Raw genomic sequence first — 19,079 nt, 5'->3', positions numbered from 1 at the left:
CTCTCGTTTAAAAGCAGTGTCACAGCTGAGAAAAACTATTCCCACTGAAATCAAATAAGTACTTTGAAGAACAGCACTTCGCTAAATGATATCACACCGCTTTCTGCAGACCCTGAAGGGTGTTCGAAATGCACTGACCACAGTACTTCTGAGCAGTTATGCTTTTATTTTTCTTACACAAGAGATTAATATTATGTTACATCAATTCAACCAATAATAGGGCAATCATTGTTAAGTAAACCATTAAGAATTAAGGTATCTTTCAAGAGTAGGAGTGGTATCCCGATGTCCTGGCTAACATTGCCCACTATAACCCTTTAAGGTCTGGCCTCCTAATCATTCCATATATTTAACTGCTGAATTCTCTCCTGCCCCTTCACTACCTTTGTTACAGTGTGGGGAGTGTACTGGTGCAGAATGGCTGCCATCATGTCATCCAGGTGGGGGCTACACAGTGGTGGTGGTTAAATTGGCTTTCCATTGGTTGTCGAAAGGGCTTTGGGTGTTTTGAAAAGCACTATATAAATATATGACACTTCTTCATTCATTCATGATATATATGAACACCAACTTTGGAACTGAACTAAGCAAGACAAGACAGGACTTCAGCAACCACCACCACACTACCAGTGATGCCAGCGACCTTACCAAAGAACCCTGTCGAGAAAACACCGACGTTTTAAATCCAGCCTCATTAGACTAAATACAAGGCAAGTACTGAGCTTTATGCGAGACTGGGACCAGAGCGGATCTGAGACTTACAGCCAGCTACTTTGGCTTCAGAGCAAGGCTGCATGGACCATAACCAACACCAGCGATAAACCCTGTTCAGGTTGTCGCTCCCTACTGGGGAACCCGAGGAGGTGAGAATGGGAAAGGGGGTATGCAGCATGTATGCACTGTCCCCATATTCCAAGTTTACAGTAACTCCATCTTCATAATACATTCATTATGCATTCATAGAACATTCATAAGCAGCATGTAAGTATGCCTCAACATCCTAACATACCTTAACTTTACCTAGTTTTAGTATACATTAATAAAAACATTTACAATTATATGTTTATAAGGTTTATTATTATCATATAATGTTTGTTATTAATGTATAATAAAGCTGTTAAGGTATGTTAGGATGTTAAGGTGTACTTTCATGCTGCTTATGTATGTACTATTGATGCTTTACAAATGCTTTATGAAGGAGCAATGAATGTTCTATGAATGCATTATAAAGGCATTATGAAGGTGCAGTTAATGTAAAGCGTTACTCAAATGTCTAAAGGTCTGCAGATGAAAATAACCCAATGGCAAGATGCCAGCAGTCAACACCGTTAAAGTTTTCCGTTAAAGACTACTTAGAGCACTCGGCACATCTGATTACACGGTCATGTTCAGATTCCCCAGGGTGCATTTCAGACACCTGAAAACGTTAGTGATACTTCACCCATCGCTTTTTGTAGCTGATCAATTAAAAGCAGTGTATACAGGGAAGACCACAGTCACAGTGCATAGGCCCCAACCTCTCCAAAATGTCCACAACAATCTTCTCCTTCATTCCAGTGGTGCTTTTACTCACTGGCTGTGTGGCTCTGAATTAGCACAGATACACACGTCCTCTGAAAAATGCATGATGTGGAAAGGAACATGTCTGCTATTTGCTGTACAGTAAGTGCAGCAGGAGGCTTGTGCTGCTTTGCAGTGGAGCTTAAAAATAGCCCTGTTTAGTGCGCTCACGGTACACATGCCGTTCTTTGGGTTCATGGAAAGGCACGCCGATCGCCTGTGTCTGGTCACGGGCGTTTGGAGGCTGGGTCGAATCCTTCTGGTTCTGGAGCTCTGACCGGCGCTGTGGAGGAGACTCCAGCGATGTGCCGGGCGAGATGCACGTGCTCCAGATGCAAAGCGACGCTTCTTTCCATGGGACGCCTGACATGTGTCACGCGAATACAGAAACGTCATGGGCGGCCAGGCCCTCGTGCAGCAGGCGGGGTCCCCCACGGGAAATGGCTGCTCAAGGCTGTGATCTCAGAACGTTCAGGAACAGCACAGTTCTGAGTGAATAGTTATAAAAACATATCACCTGCATCTATGGACCCAACAATGAAGAGGGAGGATCACTCTTGTCCAGTTCACATGGCATCTGACCGTACAGCCAAAACATGGAGCTTCTTGTGTGGAGCTAAACTCTGTTCCCTTGACTGTCTCTAAGCTCTTATTTCCATTAAAAGCCCAGCATGCAGGTACACACAAAGACATGGATCTAGAGCTGAGATATAGACAGGGTTCTGTCCTGTATAAAACACCATCAAACAGCATCTAATATAACTATATCTGTAACATTACTCAGACTATTTACTGGGCAAATGGGCATGGAAGGTGAATGAATGTACCTGTAAGATAAAAGCATTCTCCACCTCACACTGGGTCTCACCTTACATGGCAACCCAACACAGTGAATAAAAGCCCTTGGATCAAGGCCCTTTCCTGCTCACTGCAGCCTGCGATGTTGCTCCATTGCACGCCAAGATGGCAGTCCATTTATCCTGACTCTAGGCCGTTTATGTCAAGCCGAGAAGCCTCCGTGAGACAGTCTGAGTGGCACGTCGACCCAGACGGTCCCGATGATGCGCGGGTGCCCTGTGTGACCTTGCTAAAACAGCACGTGTGTGTGCGGATCCCCAGCCGGCGGTGATAACCTGCCGATCAATAAACAGGCTCTCGGCACCTGGGCTGGTCCATCGATTGCAATTTTCCAGCTGTCAGACCGCTAAACTGAGTCCTCATGAGAGCTGTGAGCTTGGAGACCGAAGATTAATTGATCCGGGCCGGGTGTGGTGAGGAAGTCAGGGGTGTCCAGAAGAGTATTGTGTTGAGTATTGTGGTGAGTATGGAGGTGAATCTGAGTACTACATTACCTACACAGAGAGACCTGGCTCTATATTAAAGCCCTGTCTGCTGAAGATGGACCACTTGCCTGGAGCCGGTATCCCAGGATGCAGAGGGCTGTTGTACAATTTGCGCTTTCACTCATTAACTTCTTACTGCTCTTTATTTATTATTAGTGCACTAACTTATATTTTATGGAACAATCTTTATATTTATTTATGCACTCGCTCTCTCCACAAAACATCCCCGCCACCCAGCTTACAACGGATTTCCCACACTGCATGCGTCTGACATTAAAGATCCCATCTTTGTGAAATCAGGCAGCGGCCTTCTAAGGACCGTCAAGCGTCAGACGCAAGGAATAACCGCGGATCGCATGCAAAATAAGCAGGCTAATTGAATCAAGCGGCATCTGCCAGGAAAGCAATTATTCGCCGCCTCTTTGAGAAGTGGCACTGTAAATGAGCGCGGTGGTGCCAGTGCGCTTGTGGGCAGGCTCCTGCGTCACGGTGGGGGGGGCACAATAGCTGAAGGATGGGTGCAGGCACAGAGCACACGAGATGGCCTGGTGATGGAGAGCAGACACCAGGAGAGCAGAGGCCAAGACCAATGGGAGAGGCTTGCGAAGTTCAGTCTCGTTACACTCCCGTCGCGCCCCTAACATAACACCACTGTGTATTACCCTTTATTTACTGCTCACTGCAAGGTCTGTCTTATATGAGCTTTCCCTGAGCATCAGTATTGATTTATTCTTGGCGTTAAGCCTGAAAAATGTTTTGAATCACAAGCTGTGTTAGATTTATTTGAAAAAAAAAATGGATCCATCTGAATGTCTCTAATGACGTTCCAAGGCAACGGGCTATTTTCATGTTGAAAACCTGATTCCAGTGAACACTGTGTGGATCACTTTGACGCATCGCCTTTAACAGCATGTCAAAGCTCTCAGAATCGGCTGCTTCTCTCGGGACAGAGGGTACGATGCACGTCGGGACACAGCTGGCACAGAATCCTGTCCGGCAAAGAGCGCCATTTGAGAGGTGCGCTGTGGATGTGAAACCGGGGCGAGTGAAGAATGGACGGGTGACACACTCTGCATAGTGGCCTTGGAGACATCTGTGGGCAGGCAGCTCATAATACAGCATCAGTTTAGGAACACGGGTACCATACTGACCACACGTACATCACGGATTCTAGTTCTACAAAAAGAGCACAGATTGTCTTCTGCCAAGGTGTTTATGCAGCTTTTGATTAAACCTTCCAGTGTTTATACCCGCCTTTTAAAATGAGCAAAAATGTGGAACCTTGAGCTCTGAGTCACTGTATTCTGAGTAAGGAGTAATGCATAAATTCACAATTTTCAACACTAATTTTTTTGATTGGGGGGGGGGGTGTGGACGGTCCATTCAAACTCCAATCTGAAAAATGCATGAGTGCCAGAGTGGCGAGATGGAAATCTGAGAATCGTTAAAACCAGGGGGCGTATTCCTGTGGGCTCGCAGAAGCATTACTGGGACGCCGCCTGATGAAGAACATGACAGCAACAAGGGACAGCATAAGCACTTAGCCTGTCTGTCGATTAAAATCTGTCTCCTGGAGGTTCGGCACTGATTCAGCTGTGCTCTGTTATCACTCAGGGGACAGCAGATGTTAGAGCAGAGACAGCTGTGTGCTGAGCATGTGACCTTTAACCTGCTAGGGGGGCACATATGGTATCAGTCGGGGCAACCTAATCAGGTCAGAGAGAGTGGGAGCTCGGGAAATGTGTATGCAAGCAAAGCACATACTAAAATACCATCCATCCGTGCATCTATCCATCCATCTCCTGTACTTGCGTGTCCTATTCAGGGTCACAGGGGCCTATACTAGAAGCTATGGTCTCAAGACAGGGAATACCCCAGAACGGGGTGCTAACCCATCACAGGGTACTGTACACTCACACACCATTTGCACACACATACACGCCTATGGGCAATTTTACAATTCCAATTTACCTTAGCATGTTTTATGGACTGTGGGGGGAAACTAGAGCACGTGGAGGAAACCCCAGGATGACACGCGGAGAACATGCAAAATCTACACACCCAGAGACTCAAATGCCAGTGCTGTGATGCATAAATGCCACCAACTGATCCACTGCGCCACCCTAAACAATAAAACTGCAATATGGAATGCATTGGGGGTGTGTTTATTTAGTAAGAACATAACATGTTGAGCAGCCGTACAGACAGAGTCTATACTGGTCCAGCGGTGGCCAGTAAAGCTGCTTTGGGAATCAAGCGGAGGAGGACCGAGGGCCAGGGCTAGTGTAGCACTCACCACTTTGGGCTTAAAAGGCGGCTGGATCTCACGGTTCTCCAGCCGCTCCCAGTCGATGCGGCGGAAGAAGGCGTGCTCCTTGATGTCCCGCTCGCCCTCGAGGCCGCAGCCCAGCCGTTTGGAAGGGTGCTTGGTCATCAGCTGGGAGGACAGGGGCAAGAAGCAGTGATGTCAGCAATGCTAGGGCTGTGGAATACTCAGTACCATTGCAGGCATGCTACCATGGTTACCACGGAGTCTAAGGAAGGCCCTTCAGGAACTGCATAAGATGGAAAGGTGCCCGAATTAGGTAATACAGGTGCCAGACTTTGCATCTCTCCACATGTCACAATGCTTAAGGCATGCAGAATCATTTCAGCGGAATTAAAATGCATCAGTAAGTCTATTTCTAAGCCCTGACAAGCTGAGTTATATATTAATAACTGATGGCATTAATAATTCATTCTTATTGAGACCCTGGCGTGTTTTAGGCACGGGGTTCTGAATGACCCCAGGTCACATGGGCCAGCTGAGGGACGCTGACTGACTGCAGAGTGGCCACCCCCTGCTACGCTGCGAAGCCCCTCCTCCTCGAAACCAACGAGATGCGGAGACCCCCAGTCGAACATGCTGCATGGGCTGGAGTCGACAACTACAATCTGTGTGTGGCAGCTGATTCTAGGCATTCACAGCAATGTACTTTTTGACCATTGGAATGTCATGTTTGGCTAATCAATATCTATTTTAGTTGTTTAATTAAGTTAATTAATTCAGAGTGCTAGTGGTAAAACTGAACAGGTACATGGAATAGCTGGGGTGCCCCTGAGGAGAAGGTTGGGAACTGAAGTGATGCTCATCTAGGCAATCAACAAGATACCAGTAACTTTTTGGAGAACAGAAGACATTCTTGTTAGTTTTTACTGTGCAACTTTTAATTTGCTTATGTTGTTTTTTTCTGCACAAATACACACTGACTGCCAAGATACACTTGCTGCCTAAGAATTTTGCACAGTACTGCATATAATTATATAACCAAGTTTCCCAGGTCTGCTATGCCGCCTCCTCCTTTCCAGGCCACCAATGTAACATGACAGGAAAATGAATGCAGTGCTTGGAAATAAAACTCAAGCCGCATTTTCTGCATGAGACCCATGAGGCGATGGAAGCTCGGTGTCAGGTCCCGCGCTGCAGAGAGGGTATTGGTTGAGAGGCGTCACCCCCCATTGGCCACAAACGGCGGCAGAGCTGAACCGGAGGCCTCCCAGACGCTGGCGTCCTCGTGGCCACAGCTGCCGGAGACGAAAACACAATTCGCAGCTATTTTCACGGGCCTGCGCGCCCTCACTGGCTGAAAACCCAAAGCTGAAAATGGCCCTAATGCATCTTATAAATAAGGAATTCTGCCTGCCGAAGCTCGGCAAACAGGTCGCTTTGAGGAAAGTTCCCTCATTAGGGAAGCGGCTCTGCAAAGCCTCAGCAACTCCTGCTCTCCTTCTCTCTTAATGATTTCCTTGAATAAAATAGTTTCATTTCTGCATTGTCTCAACTTTCTGAAGAGGCTTTTTTTTGGTAGCAAAAAGGAATGAAAACATTGCCGAAAGGGAGCAGAAAGGAAAGTAAGGGGGGCAGTGTGAAGCTTCTGCAGTTCCGGATGTGGGACGTTCTCACGGTCTTCGTCGCCTGGGTTACCCCAGGTACACCGGTGTCTGGTGGCAGTCCAAAATCATAAGGCATTCCTCGGACTATCAAAGGTGTCTCCTGCATGGTGCCCAAGGTTGCTTGGCATTGGTTCTAGGCTTGCTGCAACCTTGTATTGGATGAGCGCTTTGAAGATGGACCGATGTATGGCTTGGCCTTGTCCATAAGCAGTCTGCCTCACTGTTGTTGGGCAAGGAGCATGCACTAGCCTTCACAGGGCCTGATGGCATGCAGAAGCCATCAGCAAACTTAGAAGAAATCTGCTGACACTCAGAGCCTTGACTTCAAACAGGATGGAAGCAGAGGATGGGGCTTTCATTGCAGTCATGTAACAAGGCATTGCATAATACCATATTATGTAATAACTCGACAAAATGTAACAAATTCTCATCAATTTAGGCAATCGGGGTGTGTTCCTGAAAACAGAAGTAAAATACCTTCCAGGACTGAAACCATTAGGGGACACGCGGGAATTCGCCTACCTCTACACAGGGAGATCCCTGCCTAGCAGGAAGTGCACAACGTTTGGGATGCAGCCACTGCAGATACAGGATGTGAATCAGGAAGGCCAGCAGCGTGGTAAACAGGGACATCCAGCCAGAAGGTTGCTGGTTTAAGTCCTAGCTGGAGTTCTGCTTTTGTGCCCAGCTGCCTCCTGGGAGACGTCTAGGTCTGAGGGATAAATGCCACTTTTGATGGAATGTGTCACCTAATCATCTAAATCTAAACGGCCACAACATTCCGCTGCCACCGTGCTAACAGGTCACCGGGTCAAGGCAGAACCTGCGTTCCCGACAGCCGCATTTCCCCCTGGAAATACGCCTTTCACACACACGCGGCATCACAAGGGGAGTGATTAGACTGCTGATTAACGCCTCATTCTGCGTGCAAAACCCAATGCTTCTGCATGTTAATTAACGAGATGCACTAAGTCACCTCAAAAACTCCATTCTGATGTCGGGACCTGAACCACAGCCAAAATATCAGCAAACCAGCCCTTGTGTCTCGCTCTCATTGTCTTCTGGGCCAGGACACTGACAGGAAGTATATTTTCATTAGGAACAGGGCTCACTAAATGGGTGGGGGCCTAGTACCAAATGAATGAAGCGGGTTGACAAATGAATACAGATGAACTCTTCAGTGTTCCTCTGGACTGGGTCCAACTGAGAGAGACCGGCAAAGCAGGGGCAAGTGCAGTGCGGGGCGAGAGCAGGTATGCAACACTTAACACGTAGCAACATTAACACGCAACGCCATTATTCTGCGTCGCCTCCAGGGGACAGCCACACTGACCCCAGTCTCTCACTTAGTTTGTCAAGCAACCAGGATACAAGAAGGCATAGCCTGACAGCCATACTGTATGAGAACACAGCTGGATATCTGACCTGGAACACATATCCAGGGTTGTGGGTTCAAATCCCACCTCTACTCTGTGTGTGCAGTTTGCACGTCCATGTCAGCCAGGCTATCAGCATGCAGTAGGTCTAACTAGTGCCTTGCAACTGACAGCTGAAGTTACCTGAATTTAGGGTGACCACCTAGTCCATGTCAGGGGACAATATGAACTAGGACAGGATCGGATCCGCATTTCACTTTAGTACTGGAGTGTGCTGACTGGTCAGTCTCCAATAATCATGCTAAAAAACACTAATGCTAATGTGAAACAGCTGGATGAGTGTTTCAATCAAGGACACAAACCAGTAAGAGTATAAGATGGAACAAATAATTTACTCAAGTGTGGTAGTCTTTCAGCTTTAAAGTAGTTTGTAAAACCTGAAGTGTCTCACAGTGTCCCTTCTGACATGGATTAGGGGGTCACCCTACCTGCATTTTGGCTTATACTCCCAGGGACAGGCCCACCAGCGAGAAACTGGGCATCACGGATGTGCAAAGTATTTGGGATTGCAGTCGCAGATGGTTTACGTCCATGTTCTGTGATACAGGATGGAATCATTGGGGACAGACATCATTAAAAGCTTTCTTCGCACCCGGGTTTGGTGTAAATCTGATCTCATCACCAGAGACGTGTTGTTACAGACACACATGATCACGGTGTCACAAGCTGCCCCTTGTGCTGCTATTCCTCCGCACCCAGGCGCTGGGCAGACCTGTCAACCTGCTGAGTGTTCCCACACGGGGGGGACACCTCTGCTCCTCCCACCAGCAATTCTGCCCCCTTTACTCCTCAGAGCGTGTTTCCTGTTTGTCGCGATACAAAAAAAAAAATCTCATCTTGGCAACGTAAACGCCTCCTAATCTCTCAAAAGGGCTTTTCCACGCTCTTCCTTTGCTGGCTGCAGATCTAGGGATACGAAGAAGGGGATGTCGGCCAGGATCTACCGGTTATATCTAAATGCTTTGAGTTAGGGACATTGCATTAGCATCGCTAATCTAGTCACGGCAGTTGCTCCCCTGTCCCTCGTAAATGGGTCCATGAAAATGCCGACCTGTATTTATACAGCATCAAACGATTTGTCCCTGAGTAAGTATCAGGATAGGCCTCAGGCCAGGTCTCTGTAGTGGTATGTCAATAGATATCGCAGTACGCTAAGCACTAATCATCTGGGAGAGGTACGGGTTATGCTCTAACAGCGGCGATAATGATATCACAAGCAGCATTAATGCATCTGCGAACAAAGAAAATCGCATAAATTCGGTGCTTGGCGTTAGATTTACAGTTCAACTTCCCATCCCGTCTTTGGTCTCCGCGGGCACAAAAGCCTTAGATAAGCAGCTACATAATTAACGGATATTTCCGCTGCAGAAGGTCCCCTGGGCTTGGTCCTTTAGCTTTGATTCCCCTCGCTGCCAGCATCTCGCTACCAGCATCGCGTTACCTGCACCGCTACAGTAATAGCTCAGTAAGGCTTCGGATCAGTGCGTTTAATTGTTGCTATTCATTAACTGCTGCCTCTAAGGATTAGAAAAAAAAATATCTGCAGGAAACATCTTCCTTGCACACTCAAGGCTCCATGTACAGTACATTTACTGAAGATATTATAAGTGACAAGCACGTCTGACCAATCGGTGCGTGTGCCACGCTCCCTGAGGAACGTCGCAGCAAAGGGCAGCGTTCCCGCATGGACAAGTGGGACATGGCTGCAGGAGGCAGCACCGCAGCCCTCAGGAGTGCAAAGGGATGGAGTAAAGTGACAGATTGACTTACGCCTTTGCAGATGGACACTGCTTCTTTGGACATGGCCTTGGGGTAGGACACGTTGTGCTCCATGATGGATTGGAAGAGCTCATCCTCATCTTCTCCATCGAAAGGAGGCTGTGAGATAGCAGTGAAAAGGGAAATGCAAATGATGTGATCGTGGTGCCTGGCTCAGTGCTAAAGCATGACATGCATGTGTGAGTGCGTGTGAGTGTGTATGTGTGTGAGTGTGTGTGCCTGAGTGCGTGTGAATGTGCGTGTATGTGTGTGTGTACAGTATGTGAGTTAGTGTGTGTGTGTGTATGGAGGGGACTTGCAGTTGTGATGTAAAGCAGGAGAACAGAGACTCTCAGAGACCTGCTCGGAACAGCTGATTACACGCAGGCCAACAGAAACGAAGCTCAGTTTATTGTTAGATGCGTAATAAACAGCAGGGTCACACCAGCTAGTCTATAATCACCAAAATTACATGCCTGTTTTCTTAAATGATCTTATAGAAAAATAAAAATATCTTACAGATTAAAAAAATCAAGCTCTGCTCACTCTTGCATGAAATGAGTCATGGGTGATTGTCTCATCTATTGTATTATTTGGATTAAGATATCAGGGTTATATTTCCAAAGGTGTTTGGTGAAGAGCAGCTGAATAAAAAGCAGCCTTCTGCTAACAGCCCTCTCTGCCAAAAACATCATGAGAGGTGGATTCATATATATTTACACATATATATATTCTTTTTTTTTTTTTTAACCACAGGACACTCTTTAACCCTTTCACCGTGCCCAGGATCAACCAACAGCCCCAAAACCTCGACAGCCTGAAAGAGAAGGCCCACTTAGCCACACGAGGATTCCAACGGGTAGTCAGTAAGGGCATGAAGGAGGGTTGGACAGCGGACGGATGGCCTAACGGAGACACTGCAGGGAGTGTGACGCTGGCCATGTGCAAAGCCGTGCGAAACAGCTGCCACTCCACACCTTCACAGCTCCCAAAGCTCACGGCGAGGGCGGACAGGTGTCAACCTGAGCCCCAGCTCACAGGTCGTCACCCCCTGCTGCTGACTGCCTCCCACCCCAAATCAGGGAAAGCGTTAACCGCGGGGGAAGGGCGAATACTCGGATCGCTCCCTGTAGCAGTGCGGGGAAATACAAAATTACATTTCTACTTCATGATACTGCGTGGCCCACTTAAAGCTTCACGTTGATGCCAGTGGTGAGTGGTGCTTGCTACAGCGACCTAATGAAGATGTAGAAAGCTGATTGGAGGGGTGGAGAGCAGCAATAATGGACAGAAAAATGGCTTGTTTGCAGGCAGAGGGGGCTGGGTTATGAATCTTCCCCCTCGTAATGCCCTCTCCGCTCCATGACTGCGAGTGTAGCGCACTGGGTGAGTACAGAGTGCACTTGTGACTATAGAATCCATTAGCGCAGGCCTTTTGGTCCTGTGACCTGTGGGCACGGGGGAAAAACACGCCAGCACTATGTGTACAACCATGTTTCATAGGCTTGAGAGCAGTTGGGAGGATGGGGCAGGAGATGAAGGGGCAGTGGGAGCACATTCAGTCCGGCAGAGTCAATGTGCGAGAGTCACTGTAGTCGGACGGCCAATAGGCCGACTCCCCCACCACCCCGAGCCCAGTGTTTCCCATTAGAATATAGATCAACAACAGAGTCCTTCTCCAACCTGGATGGGAGGGGTACTATTTCATTATGGCGACTCCAAATTAACACTTAAAAGGAAAATATACTTCTTCATAAAGAAAATCCTATCCGGCAAACATCCCAGCCTCCATCCCAGCAAACATCCCTGCCTCCATCCCAGCAAACATCCCTGCCTCCATCCCAGTAAACATCTAGTTATCTAGGACAATGTCATGGTGAGCCCAGAATCCACCTCCAGCAAGCACAGGGAACAAGGTGGAGGGCTCCCTGGATGGGCTGTTAGTCTACTGCAAGGTCTGTTGTTGTATCGTAAGGTCATGTTTACCAAGCTGGTAACTATTGGGTTTAAAAATATTTCTTCAGAAAGACAGTGCTGTTCAAACAACCGTGCCGTATATATGTACAACAGTTACTGCATGACACCGTGCATGAATGCACATGCAGAAATAACAAAACAAAAACGGTTATTATTTAACAAGATCAATAAACAAATGAACAGCCACCCTCCACTGAACAATGGTCTTGAACATGTGGAGGGCGGATGAAAGGATGTGGAGATTATGACGGCTGTATGAGACGAACCTGGCCGGCCAACATCTCGTACAGCAGGACTCCGTACGCCCACCAGTCCACTGAGCGGCTGTAGGGCTGATACGCAATAATCTGCAGAGGGGAGGGAAAACAGCAGCGTGAGTTATGCTCTGCGCACCTTCACCACGGCATTCTCAAATCACACAAGCATTCATTAAACGCTGCATCCCTGCGAAGGAACTTCCCGTTAGGGCGTCACGAAGCACAGAGCGAGCGAAAGCGGTGCCCTCGCTGCATTACTGCACATGCCCTCCGCGCTAAAAGAGTCAGTCAATCTCTCCCAGATAGCAATTAGCATCCTCTTCTCTCTACAACCCCTCATCAATTATAGGGAAAAGTACAGCTTCCTCTGCACTATTTTTACCATCTGCTGTAAGAAAGGACCAGCTTTTGCCCGCACGTGTGTAATTAGGTATCCGTAGTAAGAACGATTTTCCTATCTGGGCTAAATTAGCTCTTACTCTGAAGAAGAGACCTCCTTTTACGAGTCAACGGCCAAGACAGGCCGAGGAAACAGGGTAAGTAATGGTACAGAAAGAAGTTGAACTGACAAAACTTAATAAAAAAGGATTTTACCATCTACACAAAATCTATTTTTAAGGCTCACTGTGCCAGCCCCCCTACAGCAGGCGAAGCGCATGCACAAGCTCACAGTTGCACGCTGACACAGTCGCTACTTGCCATTTCCCCATTTATTCACCTCTGTGGAATTATACGGAAGATCTCTGCCAAATACTTACTCTTTTTCTTATTCATTTCCTTCGCGCTGTTGTACTATTTATGTCCTATATGCCCTGTGAAACCACTGCAATACGTGACTGATCTACTGTAAACTTGAACAGTCTCAAACACACACAATAAAAGAAGAAAATAAAATTCCACCAAGCAGTGACGTGCATCCATTTCCTGTGTGTGGAGGAGAGCATACAGGGTGCAGAATGGGCAAACTTTCAGGCATTAGCAAAAGACCCTCCAGTGAGTTACATCAAGCTACCGTCAGTGAAAAGCATGAGACGTCTTATCCTCCAACACAACTCATTCGCGCGGCCTATCTGAAGCTCTGAAAGTCATCAATTATATATGAGTAATGATGCAATGGAAGAGCAGTGAGTGGAAAAATTGAGTTTAAGTGGCTTTGTTCAACTAGATACCTGGCAGGAGACGTCTTTCGTGTGATCCCCCAAAATGCAGGGAGTGTCCACAACTGCGCAGGCCGTACTGACAAGGGCAGGGCGAAGTCATTCTTCATCTACATGAAACGGGCCTACATCTGCATGTGTGTGTGTGCATGTACTGCAGCCCGCTGTGTGTGTGCACGTGTTGTCTCATGCTACCTGGTGGTGTACCTGCTTCCATGGTTCAACAAGTGATGAGTCTCTAAATGACTATTCTGTCCCCAGTGGATATCAAGTGTTACTGCACCCATGTTCCCAAGTCAAACCCATTAGAGAATGGTATCTAGGAGGGGGTGGGGTTGAGGTTATGCTTCCCTGGTGCTTTTGTATCTCTGCCCTGGTCCTGTGGTAGTGAATCAGTGTGTAAGTACAAAATTTAGTTTGCATTAGACTTCCAGGTGTATTGGGCCACTGACAGCACACAACAGTAACCCAGGCTTAGCCACCGAAGGTCGGTTTGCGGCTCAGGAGGTCAAGACTCCTGTGCCTGTGATCAGAAGGTTGCTGGTTCAAATCCCACGGTTGGCAGAATTTCACTGTTGGGCTCTTGAGCAAGGCCCTTAATTTCCTGGTGCTCCAGGGACTGACTGACTGACCCTGCATTCTCGACGGTGTACCGCTTTGGATAGAAGTGGCACCTAAATGTGAGTAAATAAAAGGAAAAATGTCTTGCTTGACAAGAGCTATTTAATCAACCTACAGGTGTGGGTTGGGTCAGCTTTACACAGCAGGGCACTTATGGGCTTCAGAAAACGTTCAGGCAGGTCTACAAAAGACCACCCCAAGATGTTTGTGGGCATGTGTGGTGATGAAGCAGACCTCATGGAAGCAGGGCAAGAAAAGGGGGGGGCAGACTGAGGGGCACACCACAGTACAGCTGGTACACTGACCCCCCCCCCCCCCCCCCCGGCAACTCCAGAATCACTGAAATTCATGCAGCAGCATTATCAGTTACATAGAGCTACACAGTGTATTGAAGAAACCTAGTGGAGATGTTGCATAATGACATGCAGATGGAGAGAATGACTGTGTGGGCAGAGGGAGCAGATGGTTGTAACAAAGAGAGAATAAATCACAAGATAAGGATAAACCCTCGCAGGTTCATAATGGGAACAGGCTCTGTCCTCCCCCCCCCCAGAAAACAATCAAAAATAATCTTGGTGTGTCGCTGTCAGCCCATTAAGAAATGAGCCAAAAATGGAAAAGGCAAAAGTCATATCAGAGAAATTGTGCAAAGAACAAACTAAACTTGTGCCCACAATGCTGGAGAATCACTATCTCCTGTCGTTCGGGGCTGACAAACATCCAAGCTGAAGCCAGCTGCCCCAGCGCTGTATATAGAAAATCATTTATGAGAATTTTCTTTATTTCGGTGCCATCCTGTCCATCATTCCATTAGGGACACAGACAAAACATAAAGGCCGCAGTATGCCTGTCCTTCCCGGCATAACATCGGCCTCATCTCACCTGGATTTCTCATATCAACGGCAGGCCGCAGCAACTGCATGGCAGCGGGATTTCAGAGGCTCCCGCCGACATGATTCATGCTCGCGCATCGTGTTAATAACGATGCAGTGAGACGGGAGGGGAAGCCGGGAGGAAGGACGGGGACGCAAACGGCCTTCGTGCCATTCTCCTCAGATCCAAAGGAGGACCGCGGTGGCAGAACGTTCCCCTCAAGGACGTTCGCTGCTGCATCAGCAGAAGTGTGGACTTCAAGCTGACAGCTTAAGGAACCGTGGGCCAGAGGTGTGAGGCAGTCCACATGTGGGGGTGCGGCCCCCCACCCGTTCGTCACCACGGTGACAGTGATCGAGACGGACACTGTGTGACCTTCTTCCTTCTTGTCCGGCATCTTCCTCGTTTTCCAGAGTGCCGGTAGACAATGTGGCGTGACAGACCGGGATCATGCTGGCAGACATGACCACTGAGGGTACAGGCCTCCCATACATGCTTCCGGGGGGGGGGGCATCCCATAGATTCCACACCATGTTCCCAATACAAACAAGTGTGGAAAGAAGGTGGCAGGGCAGGACACACAGGTGACACCAAGGCTTCTAAATGATTACAGCTCAACCCGCATTCTCTTAATCACTGTGGGACAAATGGTGTCATTGCAGGGTTACAGGATATATAAATTAAAAACTTAAATATGTTTTTTAAATGCATTCATCATGGAGAAAACTTTCAGATGCAAAACTTGCAGTGGTTCAGTGTTTGCTTTCAAATTTAATACCTTATTCAGATGAATGTTTCATATAATTATGCGAGGAGATGAGTGGTTGGGCTCGATTAATAATATTCAGAATACGGTTGTTGGGGTTTACTTTACACGTTCACCAAAGCTAATTATGAAAGCCCAGACGGGACAGAAAGCAGATAAACCCAAGATGTGTGCCGCCCCCTCCGGACCGCAGAGCTATAGCCTCCAGATTAGAAAAATCCTTCAGCTGGACTCGATTTCAAAGCTGCTTTTAAGTCCTTTAAGAAATGATAAAGAAAGGGAGAGACAAGATAAAGGCATTAACACAAATATTCAGCCGGCTTTACTGAGTAGAAATGAAGATAAAACAGGCAGACAGGGGTCGGGGATACGCCGGGGTCAGGTACCCTCCATTTCATTCATGGGGCAAAAACTGATGGCCGTGTTCTTGGCTGGTTACTCGTGCCTCCCCCAGCCTCCACCTCACAACAAGATGCCTGCTGCAAATCTGCAGGCAGAGAAACAGCAGCATGTTCCTCCCAGATACAACCCCCCACCCCCCCGAACTGCTATATAGGTCAAATTTAAAAAAGAACAAAAAAGCTGGGTGCCTTGGCCCGGTGCTGAGCTGCCTGGCCCGGATGGATTGACTTGCCGTGGTCCGTTCCCATTGCCCATGCAATAAAAAGGGCCGAGGGGTTCTGCTCCCTGGTGGGGGGTGACAGGAAGGTGCCCCAGCCAGAAGTGGCACAGCTTGACGGAGAACTGACTAGACAGCTTGGGTTCATTCAGAACCACACCCGTAGGAAGGAGGGAAATGGCATTCAAAGTTCTGGTTCTGGAGAGTGCGGTCCCTCACACAGCAACGCCAATGAACCTCATAGCTCATTTAAAAGGGAATCGATACACCCTGGATACAGCGGGACGTTGATGACATCATGGGAAGCAAAGTGCACAGTTTGTTCAGTCTGTCTGCTTTTAACCCAAAATATCATCTTTTCCTCTCTATTCTCCAATTGCCTTCCCTATGGGCAATATAACCAGAACATATAACGAGATAGAGAGAGTGACAGATACTTTATTGATCCTGAAGGAAATTCAGGACACAGACAGTGGTATCTAACCTGGTGGTATCTAACCTGTCTTTTGTTTTTAAAAGTGACGGTTAAAGGTCTGAAACAATGACCAAGCCACGCATGAAATGCACTGAGTGGTTAAAAACCTGCAGCGGGTACGCAGTTCTGTTGCCAAGGGTAACGGCAGTGAGCCTGACTGATAGGCCATTTTCCCTGTGCTGGCGTGAGAGCAGGTATTGGTGCTCTCTGTCCAGAATATCAGCAGTGCTCAATGTCAAAAAAAAGAGACTGCTGTGAAGTGAGGTAGCTAGCTTTGGTCTCCTCCCGTCTCCCCAAAATAGGCCACGCCTGTCCTCACCTCAGGGGCGATGTAATCCGGGGTACCACAGAAGGTGCGGGTCGCCACCCCCTCGACCATGTTCTCCTTGCACATGCCGAAGTCTGCAATCTTAATGTGTCCCTCCGAGTCCAGCATGACGTTGTCCAACTTCAGGTCCCTAGAACAGATGCCCACAGGACACAGTGACTCGGGGGCAGGAGGGCAAACCTGTCAAGGAATCTTAACATTGAGGAGGAGGAGGAGGAGTGAGGAAGAGTTAGGGAGTCTTTACCACTCAATACGTGATGCTATTTGTGCTAGCAAGGTCATACTGAACGATCTCGCGAAAACAGGGAATGTGGGTCTTAGTCTTTGCTGGTCCTGGACAGTCTGGGTTTATTTTGGTGTGAGACATTAATAACCTTCTTCAGCTGACCACAGCCTTTAGAATCGAAACTTAGCACTATTTGCTTAAACTTGGCAGGATGCATGGAACTCTGTGTAACTGATACACTCCACTTCTCAACCAGGATGAATAACTGGGCTGAACCGCTACTGGCAAAGCGTGACGGCCATAAAGACAGGATCTGACAGAGTTTTCACTTTCACTTTCAAAAATAATCTGAAACTTTCCTTTTCCTTCTCTTGCTGCATAAGAAAAGCAGCCACACGTCCAAACGGACACAGAACAAACATAGTGGCTTCTCAGCGGTTCAGGCTGGCAATTAAGGTGAATGGAAAAAATACAGGAAACAAAGAGAGTATGTGAGAGTGGTGCTGACTGACCATGACTGACTTCTACAATCCTGCAAAAACTAGACATTGTGTGAAGGCAATTCCTGTGCAGCACAGAGTGTGTGGTTTGCTTGAATGCAACCAATGGACTATTCCACTATGGAGACTAATGACACAATAACAAAAAAATAGCAAGAAAACACTCAGTTAACACAAGGGAGTCGTCTGAATAGCAAAGACTCATCATTCTACAAGACAAGTTTTGCATGTAATTATAATGTACTTATAAGACAAATCTGCAATAATGCATCTATTTCCTAAATTCTCCATATATTTAATAAAAAATTACACACAACACACACACACACACACATATATATATACACACACACACACACACACACATACATACATATTAAAGGCACACATTTCATTTTGAACAATATACTAATTAGAGATTCATCATTACATAAAACTGTAAACAGAGTGGCTTTTGTTATAATATATAACAGCACGCCACAGATTACACCCACCGGTAAATGATCCCCTTACAGTGCAGAAAGAACAGCCCAACAGCGATCTCTGCAGCATAGAACCTGCAACAACAGGCAGAGGATTAGCCAGGATGGCTGTCAGTCACAGCAAGGCATGCCCTCCAATACTACATCCAGTGACAGGCAGAGGATTGGCCACGATGGCTGTCAGTCACAGCAAGGCATGCCCTCCAATACTACATCCAGTGACAGGCAGAGGATTGGCCACGATGGCTGTCAGTCACAGCAAGGCATGCCCTCCAATACTACATCCAGTGACAGGCAGAGGATTGGCCACGATAGCTGTCAGTCACAGCAAGGCGTGCCCTCCAATACCACATCCAGTGACAGGCAGAGGATTGGCCACGATTGCTGTCAGTCAAAGCAAGGCATGCCCTCCAATACTACATCCAGTGACAGGCAGAGGATTAGCCAGGATGGCTGTCAGTCACAGCAGGGTATACCCTCCAGCACCAGATTTATTTAACCTGGTGCTCTCTCTTCCTGCAGGGCCTTAATAGGCATCCGTGTTCACAGCCCAAAACTTTTCAAAACCCACTTTTTATTTTTTGTGGACAGCTTTCCTCTTGTGTGTTGCCTTTCAAGCAAATTATTTTTCTATTACTTTATCGCTGATGTAACCTCCAGAAAGAATCAATATTTCAGTATTGATCAGTACATGTCTATAGCCTATTGTGTTATTTGATGACAAGGATCATCTTAAGTTGTTTGCAGCTGTTCTGGTTGCTTGTGTTT

At 47.4% G+C, this 19,079-nt stretch overlaps 1 protein-coding gene across 2 annotated transcripts in view; it reads right to left on the bottom strand.

Moving 5' to 3' along the window:
• prkcaa (protein kinase C, alpha, a) overlaps nucleotides 1-19,079 on the bottom strand; it is a 137,003-nt gene that overhangs the window by 1,519 nt on the left and 116,405 nt on the right. For both annotated transcript variants that reach the window (XM_049012840.1, XM_049012841.1), the window contains 5 exons: nucleotides 18,324-18,386; nucleotides 17,095-17,233; nucleotides 12,274-12,354; nucleotides 10,043-10,150; nucleotides 5,200-5,340 (listed from right to left, as the gene is read on the bottom strand). In XM_049012840.1, the coding sequence (XP_048868797.1) occupies nucleotides 5,200-5,340; nucleotides 10,043-10,150; nucleotides 12,274-12,354; nucleotides 17,095-17,233; nucleotides 18,324-18,386 (532 nt within the window). The remainder of the gene's footprint in view (nucleotides 1-5,199; nucleotides 5,341-10,042; nucleotides 10,151-12,273; nucleotides 12,355-17,094; nucleotides 17,234-18,323; nucleotides 18,387-19,079) is intronic.

Source organism: Brienomyrus brachyistius, chromosome 5, assembly GCF_023856365.1.
Source record: "Brienomyrus brachyistius isolate T26 chromosome 5, BBRACH_0.4, whole genome shotgun sequence".
NCBI classification, from domain to species: Eukaryota; Metazoa; Chordata; class Actinopteri; order Osteoglossiformes; family Mormyridae; genus Brienomyrus; species Brienomyrus brachyistius.
Note: the sequence above shows the minus strand (reverse complement) of the source record. Positions and strands in the feature narration are given on the sequence as shown.